The 16,900-nt window shown below is 38.6% G+C and overlaps 3 protein-coding genes across 4 annotated transcripts; 2 read left to right on the plus strand and 1 right to left on the minus strand.

The window, feature by feature from the left end:
• Positions 1 to 61: 61 nt before the first annotated feature.
• tous (testes of unusual size) lies at positions 62 to 5,458 on the minus strand. The gene is made up of 6 exons (XM_011504319.1): positions 5,262 to 5,458; positions 3,536 to 4,812; positions 3,143 to 3,369; positions 2,893 to 3,066; positions 2,124 to 2,667; positions 62 to 1,316 (listed from the first exon to the last, which is right to left on the minus strand). The coding sequence occupies exons 1-6, from the start codon at positions 5,456 to 5,458 to the stop codon at positions 112 to 114; spliced, it is 3,624 nt and encodes a 1,207-aa protein (XP_011502621.1). The 3' UTR covers positions 62 to 111.
• Positions 5,459 to 6,238: 780 nt separating this feature from the next.
• Positions 6,239 to 9,879, plus strand: Atac2 (Ada2a-containing complex component 2). The gene is made up of 6 exons (XM_011504320.1): positions 6,239 to 6,997; positions 7,495 to 7,643; positions 7,723 to 7,947; positions 8,021 to 8,398; positions 8,705 to 9,238; positions 9,435 to 9,879. The coding sequence occupies exons 1-6, from the start codon at positions 6,627 to 6,629 to the stop codon at positions 9,788 to 9,790; spliced, it is 2,013 nt and encodes a 670-aa protein (XP_011502622.1). The 5' UTR covers positions 6,239 to 6,626; the 3' UTR covers positions 9,791 to 9,879.
• An 848-nt stretch (positions 9,880 to 10,727) lies between these two features.
• Positions 10,728 to 16,152, plus strand: LOC105366019 (dnaJ protein homolog 1). 2 transcript variants are annotated; one of them, XM_011504322.1, is made up of 2 exons: positions 10,728 to 11,521; positions 14,981 to 16,152. In XM_011504322.1, exon 2 carries the CDS (start codon positions 14,995 to 14,997, stop codon positions 16,072 to 16,074), a length of 1,080 nt encoding a protein of 359 aa, XP_011502624.1. In that variant the 5' UTR covers positions 10,728 to 11,521; positions 14,981 to 14,994; the 3' UTR covers positions 16,075 to 16,152. The 2 variants fall into 2 exon arrangements, with proteins under 2 accessions (XP_011502624.1, XP_011502623.1); XM_011504321.1 differs by lacking the exon at positions 10,728 to 11,521 and adding an exon at positions 11,747 to 11,808.
• The last annotated feature ends 748 nt before the right edge of the window (positions 16,153 to 16,900 follow it).

Consider the following 16,900-nt stretch of genomic DNA (forward strand, 5'->3'; position numbering starts at 1 on the left):
TTTTGTTTTGTTTTGTTAACATTTTTACTATATAATAAATACGTTTTTGAGGTAAAAGTGGATAAATTTCTATTGATCGCCGTATTAAAACACATAAGCCTATTTGTAGTTTTATGTATTTAGCTCCACGTGTCTGCAAGTCAATCTGTCGATATTTTCCATTAGAAGACCAATTATACTCTTGCACTCTTGGATTTCGGTTTGGTAATGCTGTTCCAACTGCTCGTTGTCATGGAAGACCTTGGCGTGGTTAGCCTTTGCCTCCATTGGCGTGATCCTTTCCTTTTCGGCACCGAGAAGATTCTCCATATCGCCGATGTGCTTCTGCGCGCTCTTGAGCTCCTCTTTCAACGAGTTGAGCTCCGCCAGGAGCATGATATTCTCTTCGAGAACTTTATTGAGCTTAGCCTCGACTATCGGATCGGTGCGAACCAATTGCTTCTTCAATATCGCTATTGACCTCTCAAGATGGTTTCTCTGCTTCATGAATTCGCACTGGGCATCCATGTCCGCTTTATGACTACGCAGGAACTCATCGACATCGCTGTAGCGACGGTACAGTTTAATGACGCAGTTCTTCAAGGCCATTGGATCCTGTATCAGTCCGACAGCTTCGAGCAAATCTATACGAATCTTCCTCAATAACTTCTGGTAGCGCTTGCGTCGCAGCTCCTCCTTGTTGAATTCCTGCCGCAAGGTATTCAGCTTGCCCTTGAGCTCGTAATGACGCGATTCCAAGCCCCGTCGCACCTTATTCAAACCCACCAACTCTGCCTCCATGTCGTCCACCTTCTTTTTCAGCTCGTCGATCGTCTTGTCGCGCGGTTCTATTTCCGACATCAACTCCTTTATGCGCTCGTTCAATACGAACTTGAACTTTTCCAATTCACGGTTATTACAATCGAGCCTCTTTATATTCTTATCCTTATCCGTAATCATTGACTCCTTGTTTAACAATTCGTCCTTCAAATCGGTAATAAACTTCTCCATTTCCTCCTTTCTAGATATTAAATGCGTGTATTCCTCTTTTAGGTTGTTCAATTGCCACTTTAAGTCCTCAACTTCCTTTTCGTATGTCTTCTGCTTACTCTTCAAAACGCCTGCCTCGCCCTTTAATTTTAGCACGAACTGGCGTTCTTCGTACAACTTCGACTCGTAATTCGTTCGCAAATCCACGATTTCACGATCCGTATCATCTTCCATTTGTATCTTAATGATCTCGTGTACCTGCACGTTTTTTGACATTTCCTCGTGAGCCTCTCTCAGTTGTAATTCCTTTTCTTGCATGAAAATTTCGTGTTTAGATATGACGCTATCTAACGGCATAACAAAAAGAATTTTTCATTATTTTACGAATTGTATTTTCAAATTAATATATTAATTTTGGAAAATTCGTTAGAAAATTATAACGGCCTGCATTCTTTTAATATCCTGCTAATGGTCTGATAAATGTTACCGCTTCCCTTTTTCCATTCTTCAAAATAATGAAGAATGTTTAGTGAATTTAATAACATAACGTTTATTTAAGACTATAATTTTCTCGTAATGACAAGTTTGAGGTAAGTTTATGATAAATTCAAGGACTATTAAACGGCTTATACCCAATAACGATAAACCATTATGTTTTTTTAGTCATTAAAATTTATAAACCTTTGAATGATGATATTTACTTATTTATCCATAATACGTCCAATTTTACGTGCTATTAATTTCATAAAATTAGTCTGGAAGCAATTGCTTGTGTGACTTTATTCAACGATACATCAACTACCAAATGTGCGAAGGGGTTTTATTTCCGAGTGTAAATAGAGCGAAGCACCACCTCCATATATAAATATTATTTATAAATCAATAAAAAAAAAAGGCTGAATTACTTAATGAAATTAAAGTTGAGCATCGTAGTGTAAATTGTAGTCTTAATTCTAAGTAATGTAGCTGAAAATGTGAAGTACTCATTTTGTACGTAAATTTAAGATATTTGGCGTAAGTATGCAGGTCATACGTAACTTCATACTCTTTTCGCGTAATTTTGTGTAAAGCTTGTTAAACGGAAAAATTAATAAATAAATTGTTCGAAAATTACACGGATAATTCTATATTAGCGCGATAAAATGCTATTCTACCTAATTCATCTTTGCTGGTTTTCATAAGATTATCCAATTTATCCTCATAATTTTGCCTCATAGCATTGAAATCCGCCTCGAGCTTATCGTACTTATCGTACTCGAAAATTAATTTGGCGTCATAGTTGACCTCCATTTGGTGCATAGTCTCCTCGTGTATTTTTTTCGTATTATCTATATCGATGTTAATGTTATTAATTTCGTTAGTGTGGCTCTGCTCGAGCTTGTCGATCTTGTCCCGTAACTCTTCGATGGCCTCGCAGTAATTCTGGTGGATCAGCAGGACTTTGTCGTTGTGCTGAAGAATGGTTTGACGCGTCTGGTAATCGTGCTCGGCCTGCAGTTCCTTCAACCGTGTGTTCAGGTCCTTAATAATTTGCATTTTACCAGCAAGGTCGGTTCTGCTTATGAGGATTTGATTGAAATTAAAAAAATCTCGGTACAACAATCCTATTTTCCCGTCGGCGTACGATATTTTCCAGAAGCAGATGGTACCGACAGAGTCCGTTGTTATCAAAACTTGCTGGTCATATGACAAACGTATCTGCAATAAACATACAAGCTATTAAAATTCAATAATATTATTGAATATTATTATCGAATTAATTGATCCTTTGGAAAGGAAAGTCAGCTTTTTCACGCTTCCTTTCTCAATGGCAATTGCCAAGAACTATTCACGCTTCAATGACACTCAACTGGCCATGTATTATAATAATCAATTAAATACATACGTGACGCCTAAAAAAAAACGGGAATTTTGAATGCTTACCTGAGTGATATCAGAATGATGAAAATGATACTCCTTAAATTCAATTGGATCTTGAATAGGAGATTTTAATAATCCCACGAATCCACCAGAATAAGTAATAAACATCAGCGAATCGCTTTTTCCCATGAGTATCTTTGTCGGTTGAATGTTGGGAATGTTGAACGAATAAATGTTCTGCAAAAATGTCCTTGTAGTTGCAAGTTGTAGTTAATTGCCTCGATTTTTTAGTATTTCGTAAAGGAAAATTTACCGAATTATCTTTGATTTCGTAAATTTTATTATCTTTAGATATACAGTAGACTGTAGATGCATCGGCTGCTAAAACGATTCCGCACAATGTTATTCCTTTTAAGACAATTTCCGATAATCGACCTCCAGTATTCATATCCCATTGATAGATAGCGCCTTCTAATCCAATACTTACGAGTTTCGCATCATTTTGCGACCATATTATTTCTTGTATAATTTCAACGTGACCTTAAATGAAATCTTTGGCATAATTTAACGAAGAGTAAAACGCTACTTGATTAAAATGTCGATAAAGCAAATAGCACATTACATTAATAATTATTATTATTTACGCGCGCGCGCGTGTGTGTGTGTGTGTGTGTATGTATAATATAATATATGACCAAATCGATACCTTTTAATTGAAAGCGTATATCAAAATCTATCGTTGAATATACTAACATAATATTCCTATTAACGGCTGCAAAAAGATGCCCTCCATTGCTGAATGCAGCTACCTCACAGTTCCTAATGGGAAACTCCTTTATTATTGATAAATCATTAATTAGAATATTCATAAATCTTAATTTATCGGTAAATCCAATAAGGCAGAAAAGACCCAATGGATGTAGGACAGTACATGTAATGTCTTGTAGATACAGCTTCATCATAATCAAATTTTGCGTGTGAAAGTCCCATAATCGGATGCTCCGATCGAATTTTCCAAAGGTCATAACGTGCGATTTCCAGCTACAAGTGGAAAGTCCACCGATAGGTCCATGGTGCAAATCGTTACCCAACACTTTAAAGTATTGCGGCTCCGTTTCGCTCGCATATTCGGGACCCCACATTGTTACGTAAAATAACTTTGACCATCCTGTGGTGATAAGCAGCTTATCGCCGCTTGGATTCGCACTTATGGTATTCACCATATATAATGAATCATCGTCATCTTTCAACACTTGCGACGGAATAACATACACATTTCGTTTTGTGTATGTGTACTGATTGTTTTTTTCAAAAACAATGACCGTCCTGTAGCCGAAAGCAAATGCGAATCCATTATTGAATGAAATAATACTTTGTATTCGTTGAAAGTTGACACTTGACTTTTCGTCAATATTTGTCTGAGAGGTTGTATTATGTATTACAAATTCTTCCTTAATTTTGAAATTCATAATGGTAGTATTCGACATCGTGTATATGTTCTTCAGATCGCCATTCTCGAAAAAGAGAATTCGACCGTCTACCGTGCCGGCGAGTAAACGGTCGCTGTTCAGCCAAGCGAGTGACGTGATGATCAAATTATCGGCTTTTGAAAAGCCATAGGGACACCAAATATTCTCGGATAGAGTTAAAAATTTGAAAACGTACGTTCCACCAAGTGCTATGATGCTGGTGTCGCCGGGATTGCAAGATATCAGATTTATCTTCGATTCAACGATTTGCAAATTTCCCACTTCCAAGCTCGATTCCAATTTACCCTTTTCAAAATTATAAAACATCATTGTCTGCGTCTCGTTAGTGACGGCTGCTAAGTATTTGCTATCTAGAGTGAATGATAAGCAGGTGAAACTGGTAACTTCAATGGAATCGGAGGGAACGCCAAATACTTTTTTCTTTTTCAAGCTTTTCAAATCGTAAATAGAGATCAGTGGCTTATCTCTATATTCAGCTAGCGCAACAAATTTTCTAAAATTAAAAAATTATTAATCGCTCAAGTGGGTTTCATTAAAAGAGGTAGACGAGGGGATGAGAGGAGGTGGGAGGGAGGGAGGGAGAAAAAGAAAAGAATTATTATTTGTAATAATAATAAAAAAAATGCTTATCGCGTACTTTTAAAATTTATTATTATTATTGATATTAGGTTTTTTGAGAGTGAGAGAGAGAGAGAGAGAGAGAGAGAGAGAGAGAGCGAGTGCGTGTGCGTGCGTGCGTTATTTTACATCATAATTCGATTACTTTTCGGATTTAAACTAATAATTAATGCAAATAAGAAAGTACATAACGAGTAGGTGTGAATTTGGTGTGAAAGCAACTGTTTTTTTCTTCGGTACGTTAAATTCTTTAAAATATTGAAGAATATCGATCTGCGAAGTATTCGATTAAAACAATAAAATTTGGCTTATTGTCGTACTTGCCTGTTAGGAGAGATGGTCATCGTGTTTATTTTGCGTTTGTCGATCAATCGATACAACCTTTGTCGCTGTTGGGAATAATTGTGCAATGAGATATTATTTCCAACAAGATAAACAACTTCATCGTCATTGACGTAATGAGCGTTTCCAGTGATATTCGTACGCAATCCATAGATGATCCGCGTTTGTAATCGCGGCATTACAGTAAAAAATATAAACCAATTCGGTTCTAATTTCACGCTTTCGTCAAATTCCAAGGGAAATTGTTATCTTCATTTCCTTGACAACGAAGAATATTACGGTCAAACCACGTGTAGTAGCATTCGTTATAACTTATTATTTAGCTACTTTAAATCTTTTGAAATATTCAGAATATCTGCTGAACGCCATATTTCATATTTCATTTTTCTTTTCTCTCTCTCTCTCTCTCTCTCTCTCTCTCTCTCGATGATCCCATAGATTCGACAGATTAAATTGAAAGCTAAGAGCTCACAAGGCACTTGGAACGAACTCATACCTCGGTTGATAGAATTAAAAATTTGCCCACTGAAGAGACAGCAAGTGCGCGGTCGGCTCACAAGATCGGATAAATTTTCACAACCATTAAAGTAAAAATTGACTTTTCGATCATTTATTTGTTCAAATATGTCGTGCAAAGTATAAACATGATCAAATTTCAATCTCCCCCGCACTAAAAATATCCAATGAACATTGGACGCGAGCATTTTAATCGTTGATGCAACATGGAAAAAACGCACACTCGAAGCGTCGATAAATTAGCTTTTGTCCAGCGAGTTGGTGCTCGCAAAAATGGAAGCTAATAAGACAATTAAAACAAAATATCGTAATATTTTGATCAGCCGGGTAAAAAAGTCTTTGCTAATTATCATTGCGAGTAGCGAAATAAATAAATGTTCATTTTGATCGATAATTTGAAAAATCCTCCCGAGTCTTCGACCTCGGTCAACGTTCGAAAGACCAATACCAACATCCACGTTACGCACTACACATGCGCACACGTACGCGCGTGCAACGGACGTTCGCTACTCCACGCGGAATTTTTACACGCAACACGTGAGTGACAAGCCGTAAAAGATCGTTAGAAGCTCCATTATCAATGTGTATTTCAATTTCGTTGTGCATCAATTACAAGAATGTTAGAAGATTTGTTTTTATATTTAAGAGTGTCCGCTTAAGATAACAAATAATGTTATAATCGGTAATGTTAGCCACTTTATACGTTTAAATTCACGTTATGCTTTCTTATAAATCACAAGCTATAACCTGTACAGCTCACTTGCGTTTAAAATTTTGTATTTGTTATCAACACTGTATCGCGGCATTTCAGCCGATTAATTTGATATAGCGATGGAGAGTGTGCCACAGAGTTTGGATCTTTGTAAAATTTGTTTAAACGAGTGTGATTCGTATGAGAATCCAGCTATATGTTGCGAAGGGAAGTGTCAACAGAAGGTGCACGTAAGATGTTTGAGCAGAGGTGCTTTGCCAAGTAATCTTATTGGAGACGTATTTTATGATTTATATTGTACAACATGCTCAAATTCCAAGGACGAATTTGTTATTCGACAAAAATTGCCATGGCTAACAGCTGTTATATTGACGTTGTACAATTTGCGAGAAAAATCTAGTGGTATAAGTCGAAGAGGATATTTTCATTGGAAATCGGATATAAGTATGTTCATTAATAACAACTGGAATCAACTATTCACCAAATCAGTGTAAGTTTTTATAAGTTAAATTATAGTGGCAATTATATGTGTGCGTATGAGTACACGCGCCCGTACGCGCTCACACGGATATGCGAAAGCGAATACGCAAGCGCGTATGTGGTATGCAGACAATATTTTCCATACTATCCTGTATAGGCATGAATTTGCTAATGCGGCGGACGTATTCGAATGCATATGTCGAATAAAGATAATAAATACATTCTTGTCCTTGGCCATAATTTACATTATTTTTACCATTTCTTTGATTTTAGAAAATGTAATTTACTTAGCTGTATTTCATCAAATGATTCAATTTTTAATTATTTGTTTCCTTCAAAATTCAAAATATAATCATTAATATGTGTAAAATGTTGTGTTGATTGTAATGTTGGATTAACAATTTAATTAATAAGTAAACATTTGTATATTTGAGCTCCTATGAAATAATGTCTTGCCAAAGATTATCGTTGAAAATTTTTTCTTAATTGTGAACTTCAATATTTCAGGAAACGAAAAAAAAATTGGATTGGTACCATATCTGGTACATTATCGCATTATAGTGGACTGTTTTTCAAGTCAGGAACATCCGAACTTGGAGATCAAGGATGGTGGAAATTAATTGATAACGATCCCCCCGAAGTTCTAGTCAATAAATGTACTGTAATTATTATTATAACTTAAGTCCACTAAATTACACACTAATCGATTACCTTCTAAATTTTCATTATGCTTAGATTACAAAGTATTAAAAATAAAAAAAGAGCATCAAGCAAAATTGAAGTCAAAAAATATTGAAAATTTCACTGTCAACTCAAATATTTCCTCTGACATTTGTGATATTAATGGAGTCGAAGATGTAAAGATCGAAGAAGATAATACTGCAGTAAATTTAGAAGAAACGGAAGCGGATTCTAATAATGAAATTTCCACGAGTATTCCCACGTGCGAAGAATTTGAAGGTAACGAAAATGTACGAATTGTCGTAAATGAATGTAATAGTATATAATATCGATACTAATTTATCATTTAAAGATATTTTAGACCTAGACATCGATATACCAAACATTGAAGATTTTCCATCTTTCAATCTTTCGGAAAGCGCCATTGTAGAAGAATTGCCATTTGAAAGTAGTAATCAATTACCCCAAGAGTTTGTATCGGATTGTCTTGATAATGTGCTAGACACTATTGAAGAGTCTGACGAAGATGTCGACGTTTCTGAGACAAATATAGAAGATTGTCAAGAAAGCGAATTATTAAAAATAAAATGTGACACGGAGCAATTAAACGAACAAAAGGAATGCAATGAAAGTAACAAGAACACTGAACTTCCACCACCAACTCCGTCATTGTTCAACCAAACGGTTAGAAGACCATGGCCCTGGGATGAATCAATTAAACTCGATCCAGGTACCATTTTCCTATAGACTGTGTCAATCTGTCTATTTTTTCATTTTTTTTATGTTTTGTGTACAGCATACTTCTTTCTAAATCGTTAATTGATTAGAAATATTATTTGTTCTTGTATAAAATGTTCAATGCACATTCCTATTAAACACAAATTTACATGTAATTAAATTTTGTAGACAATAATCATCGAACGTACCCTATTGATTAATGAGCTTGATATTTGCTATTTCATCATTAATTTTTTGATTTATTGACCTTAATTGCTTTATAAACGAATGAAATCTTTCTAAATTTCGATAATTTCAGATAAGGTAAGGCCACTTATGAGCGAACGCGAAGAAGAATTTTTATTGCAAAAAATTGAACAGTACAAGCATCTACTTGATACTGCACCGCCTACTGTAAGGAGATTATATCGTAAACTGGCTAATCGAAAGCTGAAAAGACAGTATGGCTTGCCACTTCTCAATATCGACACCTTTGGAAAAGAGACGAAAAAAGATATTCCAAAAATGAAAAAAAAATGCAATACAGTCTTAGATCGTTTCATTTCAGAAGATATGAGCATTTTCTTTGAACAAAGATTGCAAGGACATTGCGAACCAACATCTGTACACAGCCCATATACAAATAGGCTTTTAAAACCTTATATTAGACGAGATGTGACTAGTTGCCCATTATGGTTAACCATTATGAATGAATTGTTGGCAAAAGTGAATAGCAAGAGACCCGGATGGAAACCTCGACGCAATGCGCCAATCGATTACTCTTACATTCGACCCCAACATGTTCCAGCGATAAATAGTCTATGTCATCAGTTCTTTTGGCCAGGAATAGATTGTAAGTACTGCCACGGTATCTTCAAAATGCATTAAGAAGTATGTTGTTGTTATTATTTTAAATTGCTTTCCCTTCAAATTAAATATCGCTCAAATTAAGGATGGATAGAAAAATAATTATCATTACTTTTCAATGTATCCAACATTTGCTGAAAATTGAAGATCGTGAAGTTTAATGGACTTTTATCATTTTTCAGTGACAGAATGTCTACAGTATCCAGATTTTACTTGCGTTGTTTTATACAAAAAAGTAGTCGTAGGATTTGCAATTATGGTTCCAGATGTTGGATATAACGAAGCGTACATCTCGTTTCTGTTGGTACGTCCAGAGTGGCGACGAGCTGGTATAGGAAGATTTATACTTTACCATCTTGTTCAAACTTGCATGGGTAAGGATATAACGCTCCACGTATCAGCCACGAACACTGCTCTTATTCTGTATCAAAAGTTTGGATTTAAGCAAGAAGAGTTTGTTCAAGATTTTTATGAAAAATATATACCACCATCGTCAAAAGAAAGTAAACACGCATTATTTTTGAGATTAAGTAGATGAATGTTGAGGTGCCACTATAATATTTATAAAACTGAATTTTACTGTTAACTTATTTGCATTATTTGTATGCTAAAAGGTCGTATATTCCTATAAGAAAACGACGATAAATACAATATGAAATACAACAAATTATAGAATAGCGGTATTGCATAAATTTGGTACAACGCACCAAGTATTATACATCGAGCGAAGGAAATCTTTTTATAAAGTGTTTAATTATAAGCAATGACAAATGTATTTATTATCAATATATAAATGGCAATGTATTATTTTGAGTACCCAAAAGGCTTGTGATTGATTTTACAATTTGTGTAATTGAAATTACAATTCTAAATCATTATCATTATCATTATTATTGTTGTTGTTGTTGTAGTATAAGTAGTAGTAGTAGTAGTAGTGGTGGTTGCTGTTGTTTTTGTTGCTATTGAAACTCTTTCAAGGGCAAGGGCCTCGAAATAAGCTTCAAATATAATCTAAATCTGATAGATCGTTAGGGGCGGCCATAAGTAACCATTAGATTAGGCTCGTAACGGCAGATAATCGCGTTTGGACGGGGGCACGGAGATATCGGCCGGGCCTTGCGCTCATGAAACTGCGCATTAAAAGAGGAATGATGGATGGGGAAAAGAAGCAGAAGCCCCCATGAGACGTGGGCCAAAGAGTTGTGTTTGTCGATCGCTTGATTTGACAGACGCGCGTGGCTCATCCTCGGCTGCGGCTAGAGGTCGCGAAAATCGATGAAATATCGAAGGCGTCGCTAATGGGCGGCTAACTTCGCAGCACTCGGATTCCATGGAGGGTGGGAGAGCAGCAACTGCCCCGGTAAAAATAGGCAGGCATCTCTCCCTGTGTTACTTTTTCGCAACGAAGCTTTCGGGCAAACGGGACCGGGGGGGGGGGTGTACGTCCTAACTCTCTCTCTCTCTCTCCTCTCAATTCCTCTGCGGCCCTAACGCGAGTCACGGGCCTCGCGTGCGAAAAGACCCTCGGCGCTGTCCGACGGAGGACGCGCAACGCCACGACGAGAGTACGGGAGCGCGAGAGGTCGGTTCGATTAGAAAGTTCGAGCGCGGCGAGAGAGCGACGCTGTCTTCGAGGCACTTCTCGAAACTTCCGGAAAGCGCGAGAGTCGACGTTTGTATATATGGGCCGTTCGACCTACGCGGCCTCTTAGTACAACAGAAGACGTGAGTCTGTGAGCATCGGTACGGACTTGGGTCGAGAGGGAGAGCGAGAGAGCGAGAGACGACAGGCACGGGGCACGTCATCTCGGTGGAGAATTCTTTTTAAACGGCAGCGCACTTCCTCCCCTGGCATTGTCGGAGGAGTGGACGAGCGAGTCGAGACAGTATAACGGACAAAGTAAGTGCGATGGAAAAGGGCGGAACGGAGGAGGAGACGCAGAATGTAGTTAGAAAAGTCAGTGCGTGGCCGCGCATTTTCGTGAGGAGAGTCGAGGATGGCCCGAGGAGAGCGAAATCGAGGCTTGGGCGGGTTGTTGACTGACATTCGTCGGTCCCCGTCCCTCTTAACCAGGATTCCTGGGGGCTTTCCGTATGCTCGAAGCGGGCCGCTGCCTCTCGACCTTCCCGAACGTTCTCTTGAGCGGCAATTATAAACGCGAGAAACAGGATCGGCTGCTCTCGTTGACGCGACTCGGAGATCGACGGCCCGCGCCTCTTCGCCTCGGTGTATTCATCATTTCCCGAAATAGCGGGCAAAATAAGGCGCGTAGGTGTCTATTCAGCTCGTGCTTGCGTGCTTGCGCGTTTGCGCGTTTGCGTACGTGCATCCATCCATCCATCCATCCATCCATACATACAACCATCCATCCATACAACCATCCATCCATCCATCCATACAACACAACCATCCATCCATTCCATCCATCCATCCATCCATCCATCCATCCATCCATCCATCCATCCATCCATCCATCCATCCATCCATTCATCCAACCAACCATCCATGCGTGCTCCAAAATATAGTTTCATAACTTCGCAAATGGAAACGAACGAGTAAGTACGCTCGATATATATATATATATATATATATATGTAGGTAGATAGATAGAGACAGAGACTGAGAGAGAAAGGTGCGCCAACGCGCAGACTCTATTCTGTACGACATGGCAGAAGGAAAAATTGTCAAAATCATAGATGCGAATCTGTGTGTGTAAGTAAGTAAGCAGCAAATGGACCAAATTGTCGTCCTCGTCTACGTCTTCGTTGCGTAGCCAGTAAACGCTTGTGTATTGTATAAAATACTGGTAAAGTATTTGTCAGCTCCACTTCGCCTTCGTTCCTCCCAAAGTCGGCTGGAGCAAAGCCACAGCCTTGCGACCCGCCTTCTCTCTCTCTCTCTCTCTCTCTCTCCCTCCCTCTCTGTCTCGCGCGCGCGTCCGCTCTGTTTCCCCTCTTGCCCTTCTCTCCTCATCAGTTCCAGTTCGCCTGCCTGTCTCTCTTTTTTCCTTTTTCACGATAGACACCTCTTTTAACTTTGAATACTGCTGCTGCTGCTGCTGCTGTTGCTGTTGCTGCTACTACTACTACTACTACTACTACTACTACTACTACTACCACCACCATTCTACAATTACTACACTACTACTACTACTACTCTATCACTCCTGCTGCTACTGCTACTGCTAAAAACATATTCCATTCGGAAGTCTCTTTTTATGCACACACCGAGAAAAAAGTAACGCAGTCGTGCTCGCGTTAATAGAGCATCGGATTCTTTTTCTTATTTAACGCTCGATGTCCCGAGTGAGACTTTTCTTCATTAGTGGCTAACGATGGCCTTTGTCTACATATCCAATGAAAACAACGTGCACTGAAACTTAATAATAGTTTATGCTTTACGCTCCGCGAACGGCAATTATTCTCCAAAAAAATATATTACAAAATAGGCTTGAGGCACTCGAGTTCTAAGATCGCCCTGGTGTTGTTGATTTGTGTTATTGGTGAAAAAATAAATAAAAAATAACTCCGAGCCAAGATTAAAGATATATAGGTGTTTGGTGTAGAGAAGACGGTAATTGGATTGATATTTCTGCTCTATATTGCTTAAAACGTAACGATTAGCCGATGTTCCAGTATTTAAGTGCATAAAATTATTTCAAAACTTTCGACTTAAATAACTCGACGACAGTTTAAAATAAAACGCGGATTTAATATTTTCGTGAACGAGAGCGCGCTTATTGAGTGACGAATGTATGATTCAGTTTAAAAGGGGCATTTTCGATCTGACGCTGCCTCGTACAGACACGCGCTCGCCACGTATTAATGTGCACACGTACGCGACGTTAAAAAAAAAAAAAAAAAAAAAAAGTGGTACGTGCTCATTTTCTCTCCTACTTTCATCTCTTTAAAAAGGAGTTAAGCAGTAGTTTTGGTGCCGCAATTTAAAGACGCACAACGCACTACGTTTTTGGTTGCATTACTGCAAATCGCAGTGATTAATGATGCGAAACGGGGAGAACGAATGTTACGCACGCGTCATCGAAGTGTTTGCGTATCGATACTTCCGGCTTCGTATTACACTGAATAGCGAGCAACAAAAGAATTAATTTAAGGTCGCGCCGTACTCATTCCTGTTTATACCATTTAAAGCTTTATTTATCTTAAAATTTAATCCCAGTATTATTGCCTTATCCTCTTGATCATCATCATCATTATCAGCAGCACCAGCAGCATTTTCTTCTTCATTAAAAATCTTATTTACGGACATTTATTAGAGAAAGTAGAAACCTAATTGAGAATCTACGCATCTATTAGTCAAGTGCGTGGCAAATATAAATTACAATTGAGTTTATTCTTGCATACGTAAATCGAAATTGCTTGTTCCAGTTGCAATGCAAAAGTGAAATATTGTGAAAAACATTCACTTGATCATTATAAGTAGAAATAATTCAATACGTATGCAATAGCTTGAGCTTGACCATAAAGTAAATACATTTTCAAATTGTATATATATATATATATATATATCTGGTTAATGCGTTTGTCAAATTTTAAAAATAATCTTACTAGCACACTTTTAGTGTTCGCATCAAGGCAAAGAAACCTTACTTTTATTATACATTTATCATCTTTCACCAACTTTGATAATATATATTTTATTTATTAAATTCAATGTATTAAGTAATTGGCAAATAACTTGCACTTTATTTATCATCAAAATTTTAAACAATTTTATTTTAAAATACAGATTTATAAAATAAAAACAAAATTTAAAATAGTTTTCATGAAAGAACTAACTTATTGCGATTATAAACAACAACGAGACTAAAAATATTTTTTATTTCGTGTTCACATTTTTATTAGAATATATATTTATGTATATATATAGCATGTAAATTTATCTCAATATAAGTTTTAATTGAATGAAGAAATAATAACTCGAGTATTCTTCACGATTAGATTAACTTTAACGTAGTTGTACGTCACACTTTAAAATTGAATGCTGTTTTTGTATTTTTAATTAATAAATGTTTTTATTGTTAGGAAAATTGTCAATTGATAACTTTAATTTGATTTTGTTGGATACAAAACTTATAACTTAATCATTAAAAGTTAAACGAGTTTATAAGTGTAATGGCAATCTGTTGCCAAAAGATTTAATCAAGGTTTTAAATATTTCGCCATTGGTATTATTCCGCGACAAATCGAATTAAATGTATTTGATGACAAGTCAGATGTTGAGTATTTTAAAAGCGTCATATATTCATTAAAACGTAATAGTCGATAGTCGAATTTTGGAATACAAATCAAATATCGTTATCAAAAATCATTTCCGCGATTATCATTGAACGTAGTCGTTGGCTTAAATGTGCGTATTCTTATATCGAAATAAACGATTAATTTCAATATTGCTTATTCAGACACGGCAGAGTTAACGAAAAGCGTGTTTAAACGATTCATTTCTTGTTCGTTTTTCCTTGGTAATTTGTAAATGAAAGAAACGTTGTTTACTTTTTCTTGTTTCGTGAAACTTTATAACCGACACTGAAAACCAAATAGAATGGAGATGAATTTATATAGATTGTGTACGATGAAATGTTATGTAGGTTAGTAAGTAGCCAATGGTTTATTCAACCATTGAATACATGAAATGGCGATGTGGTGAAAGCTTGCGAATGATGACCGATTATCGTAACAATTGAAAATGAATTTTCTAATGTTCTAGGAAGCTAAGTAGCAATGGGAAAGGATTACTACAAAATACTTGGTATTATCAAGGGCGCCAGCGACGACGAGATTAAGAAGGCCTACCGGAAGCTCGCGCTCAAGTACCATCCGGATAAGAATCGGGCTGCCGGGGCCGAGGAGAAGTTCAAGGAGATCGCCGAAGCATACGAGGTCCTTTCGGACTCGAAAAAGCGCGAGGTCTACGACAAGTTCGGTGAAGAGGGACTGAAGGGTGGCGCGGGTGGGGGACCAGGAAGAGCCGGAGGCCTCGGCAGCGGGACCACGTACACCTTCCACGGAGATCCGCGTGCCACCTTTGCCCAGTTCTTCGGGACATCCTCGCCCTTCGAAACGTTCTTCGAGTACGCAGGTCCGGGAGGTGGCGTTAATCGTATGTTCTTCAACGACGACGACATGGAGACCGACGACCCCTTTGGCCTCGGCCAGAGCATGAGACAAGGCTCGGTCGGGCCCGGGGGCGCCTTCCGCTCGCACAGCTTCAACTTCGCGGGACCGACGGGTCGCGTCTCCAGCAAAGGACGGACCCAGGATCCGGCAATCGAGTACGACCTCTACGTGAGCCTCGAGGACATCCTTAAAGGCTGCACGAAGAAAATGAAGATCTCGAAGTGGGCCTTGCAACCGGATGGGACGACGAAGAAGGAGGACAAGGTGTTAACGATCAATGTGAAACCAGGCTGGAAGGCTGGAACGAAGATCACGTTTCAGAAGGAGGGGGACCAGGGCCGCGGCAAGGTACCCGCGGACATTGTCTTCATAATTCGAGACAAGCCCCATCCTCTGTTTAGGCGAGAGGGCAGCGATATTAAGTATACGTGTAAGCTGAGCATCAAGCAAGCGCTGTGCGGCACGATAGTCAACGTGCCGACCCTCACCGACGAGAAGATCACCCTCAACCTCAAGAAGGAGATCGTCAAACCGACACTCGTGAAGAGGATTAGCAACTACGGGCTGCCCTTCCCCAAGGAGCACTCGAGGAAGGGCGACCTCGTTGTCTCATTCGACATTATTTTCCCGGACTCGCTGACGAAAAATGCCAAGGATATATTGTTCGATACGCTGCCGAATTGAGGAGCCGGTGAGGGCCAAGACGCGATAGCGTGAGCCTACGACAAGAGGGGTGGGGAAGGGAGTTGGTTGCTTGATGGGCCGGGGGGAGGGGATAGTGGAGGGAGGGGTTGTGGCGAGGAAAGACGGAAGGAATATGGATGAGAAAAGGGGTGCATGAGTGGGCCCGCCGTTCTCCTTCGAGCGTACACCCTCGTCTTTTGCAAAACACAACAAGGAAAGAAAACACAACCGAGTCGTCGTCGTGTCGCCGTCGTAGCCCGACAAGACTTTATCGAGACTCGTGTTTACATTGTAGCATGTAAAAATTCATTTTGTTAGTATAGTTAGTTATATGCGTTATATACATAGCGAGAGGTCGCTTGGCGAGCGCCTCGCATAGACACTTATTTTTCATATGTATTCGTAATCACGCCAATTGGATGATCGCGGGAAAGTCTGCCATTTCTGTACTTGTATGTAACGGTCGTCGTCGTCGTCGACGATGACGTCCAATCCTAGCTAGTTCTCGTTATTTCTTCGTTCGTAGCTCTTTGTACAGAAAATCCCGCGACCTTGGGTACGATAATCGAGCGAGTGAGAGTGCTTGATTATTCGGCAGCGATATTTAGCAAAGTGACTGACGATTACATTTTAAGAGTGCTAAGGTATAAGTGAACGAATATATTTGGAAATTCATGTCAGACTAATTGAGAATGATAATGATTATGATAATAATGATAGTAATGATAGATAGAATACGTAGGCAGTGAGATGTGCGTAAGTTGTTAAACGCTCATGAATGGACCTGCCTCGAGTGTAAAAGCGCGTGTACGTGTAAGTTTGCGTG

This window comes from Ceratosolen solmsi, unplaced genomic scaffold, assembly GCF_000503995.2.
Source record: "Ceratosolen solmsi marchali unplaced genomic scaffold, CerSol_1.0 scaffold25, whole genome shotgun sequence".
NCBI lineage: Eukaryota > Metazoa > Arthropoda > Insecta > Hymenoptera > Agaonidae > Ceratosolen > Ceratosolen solmsi.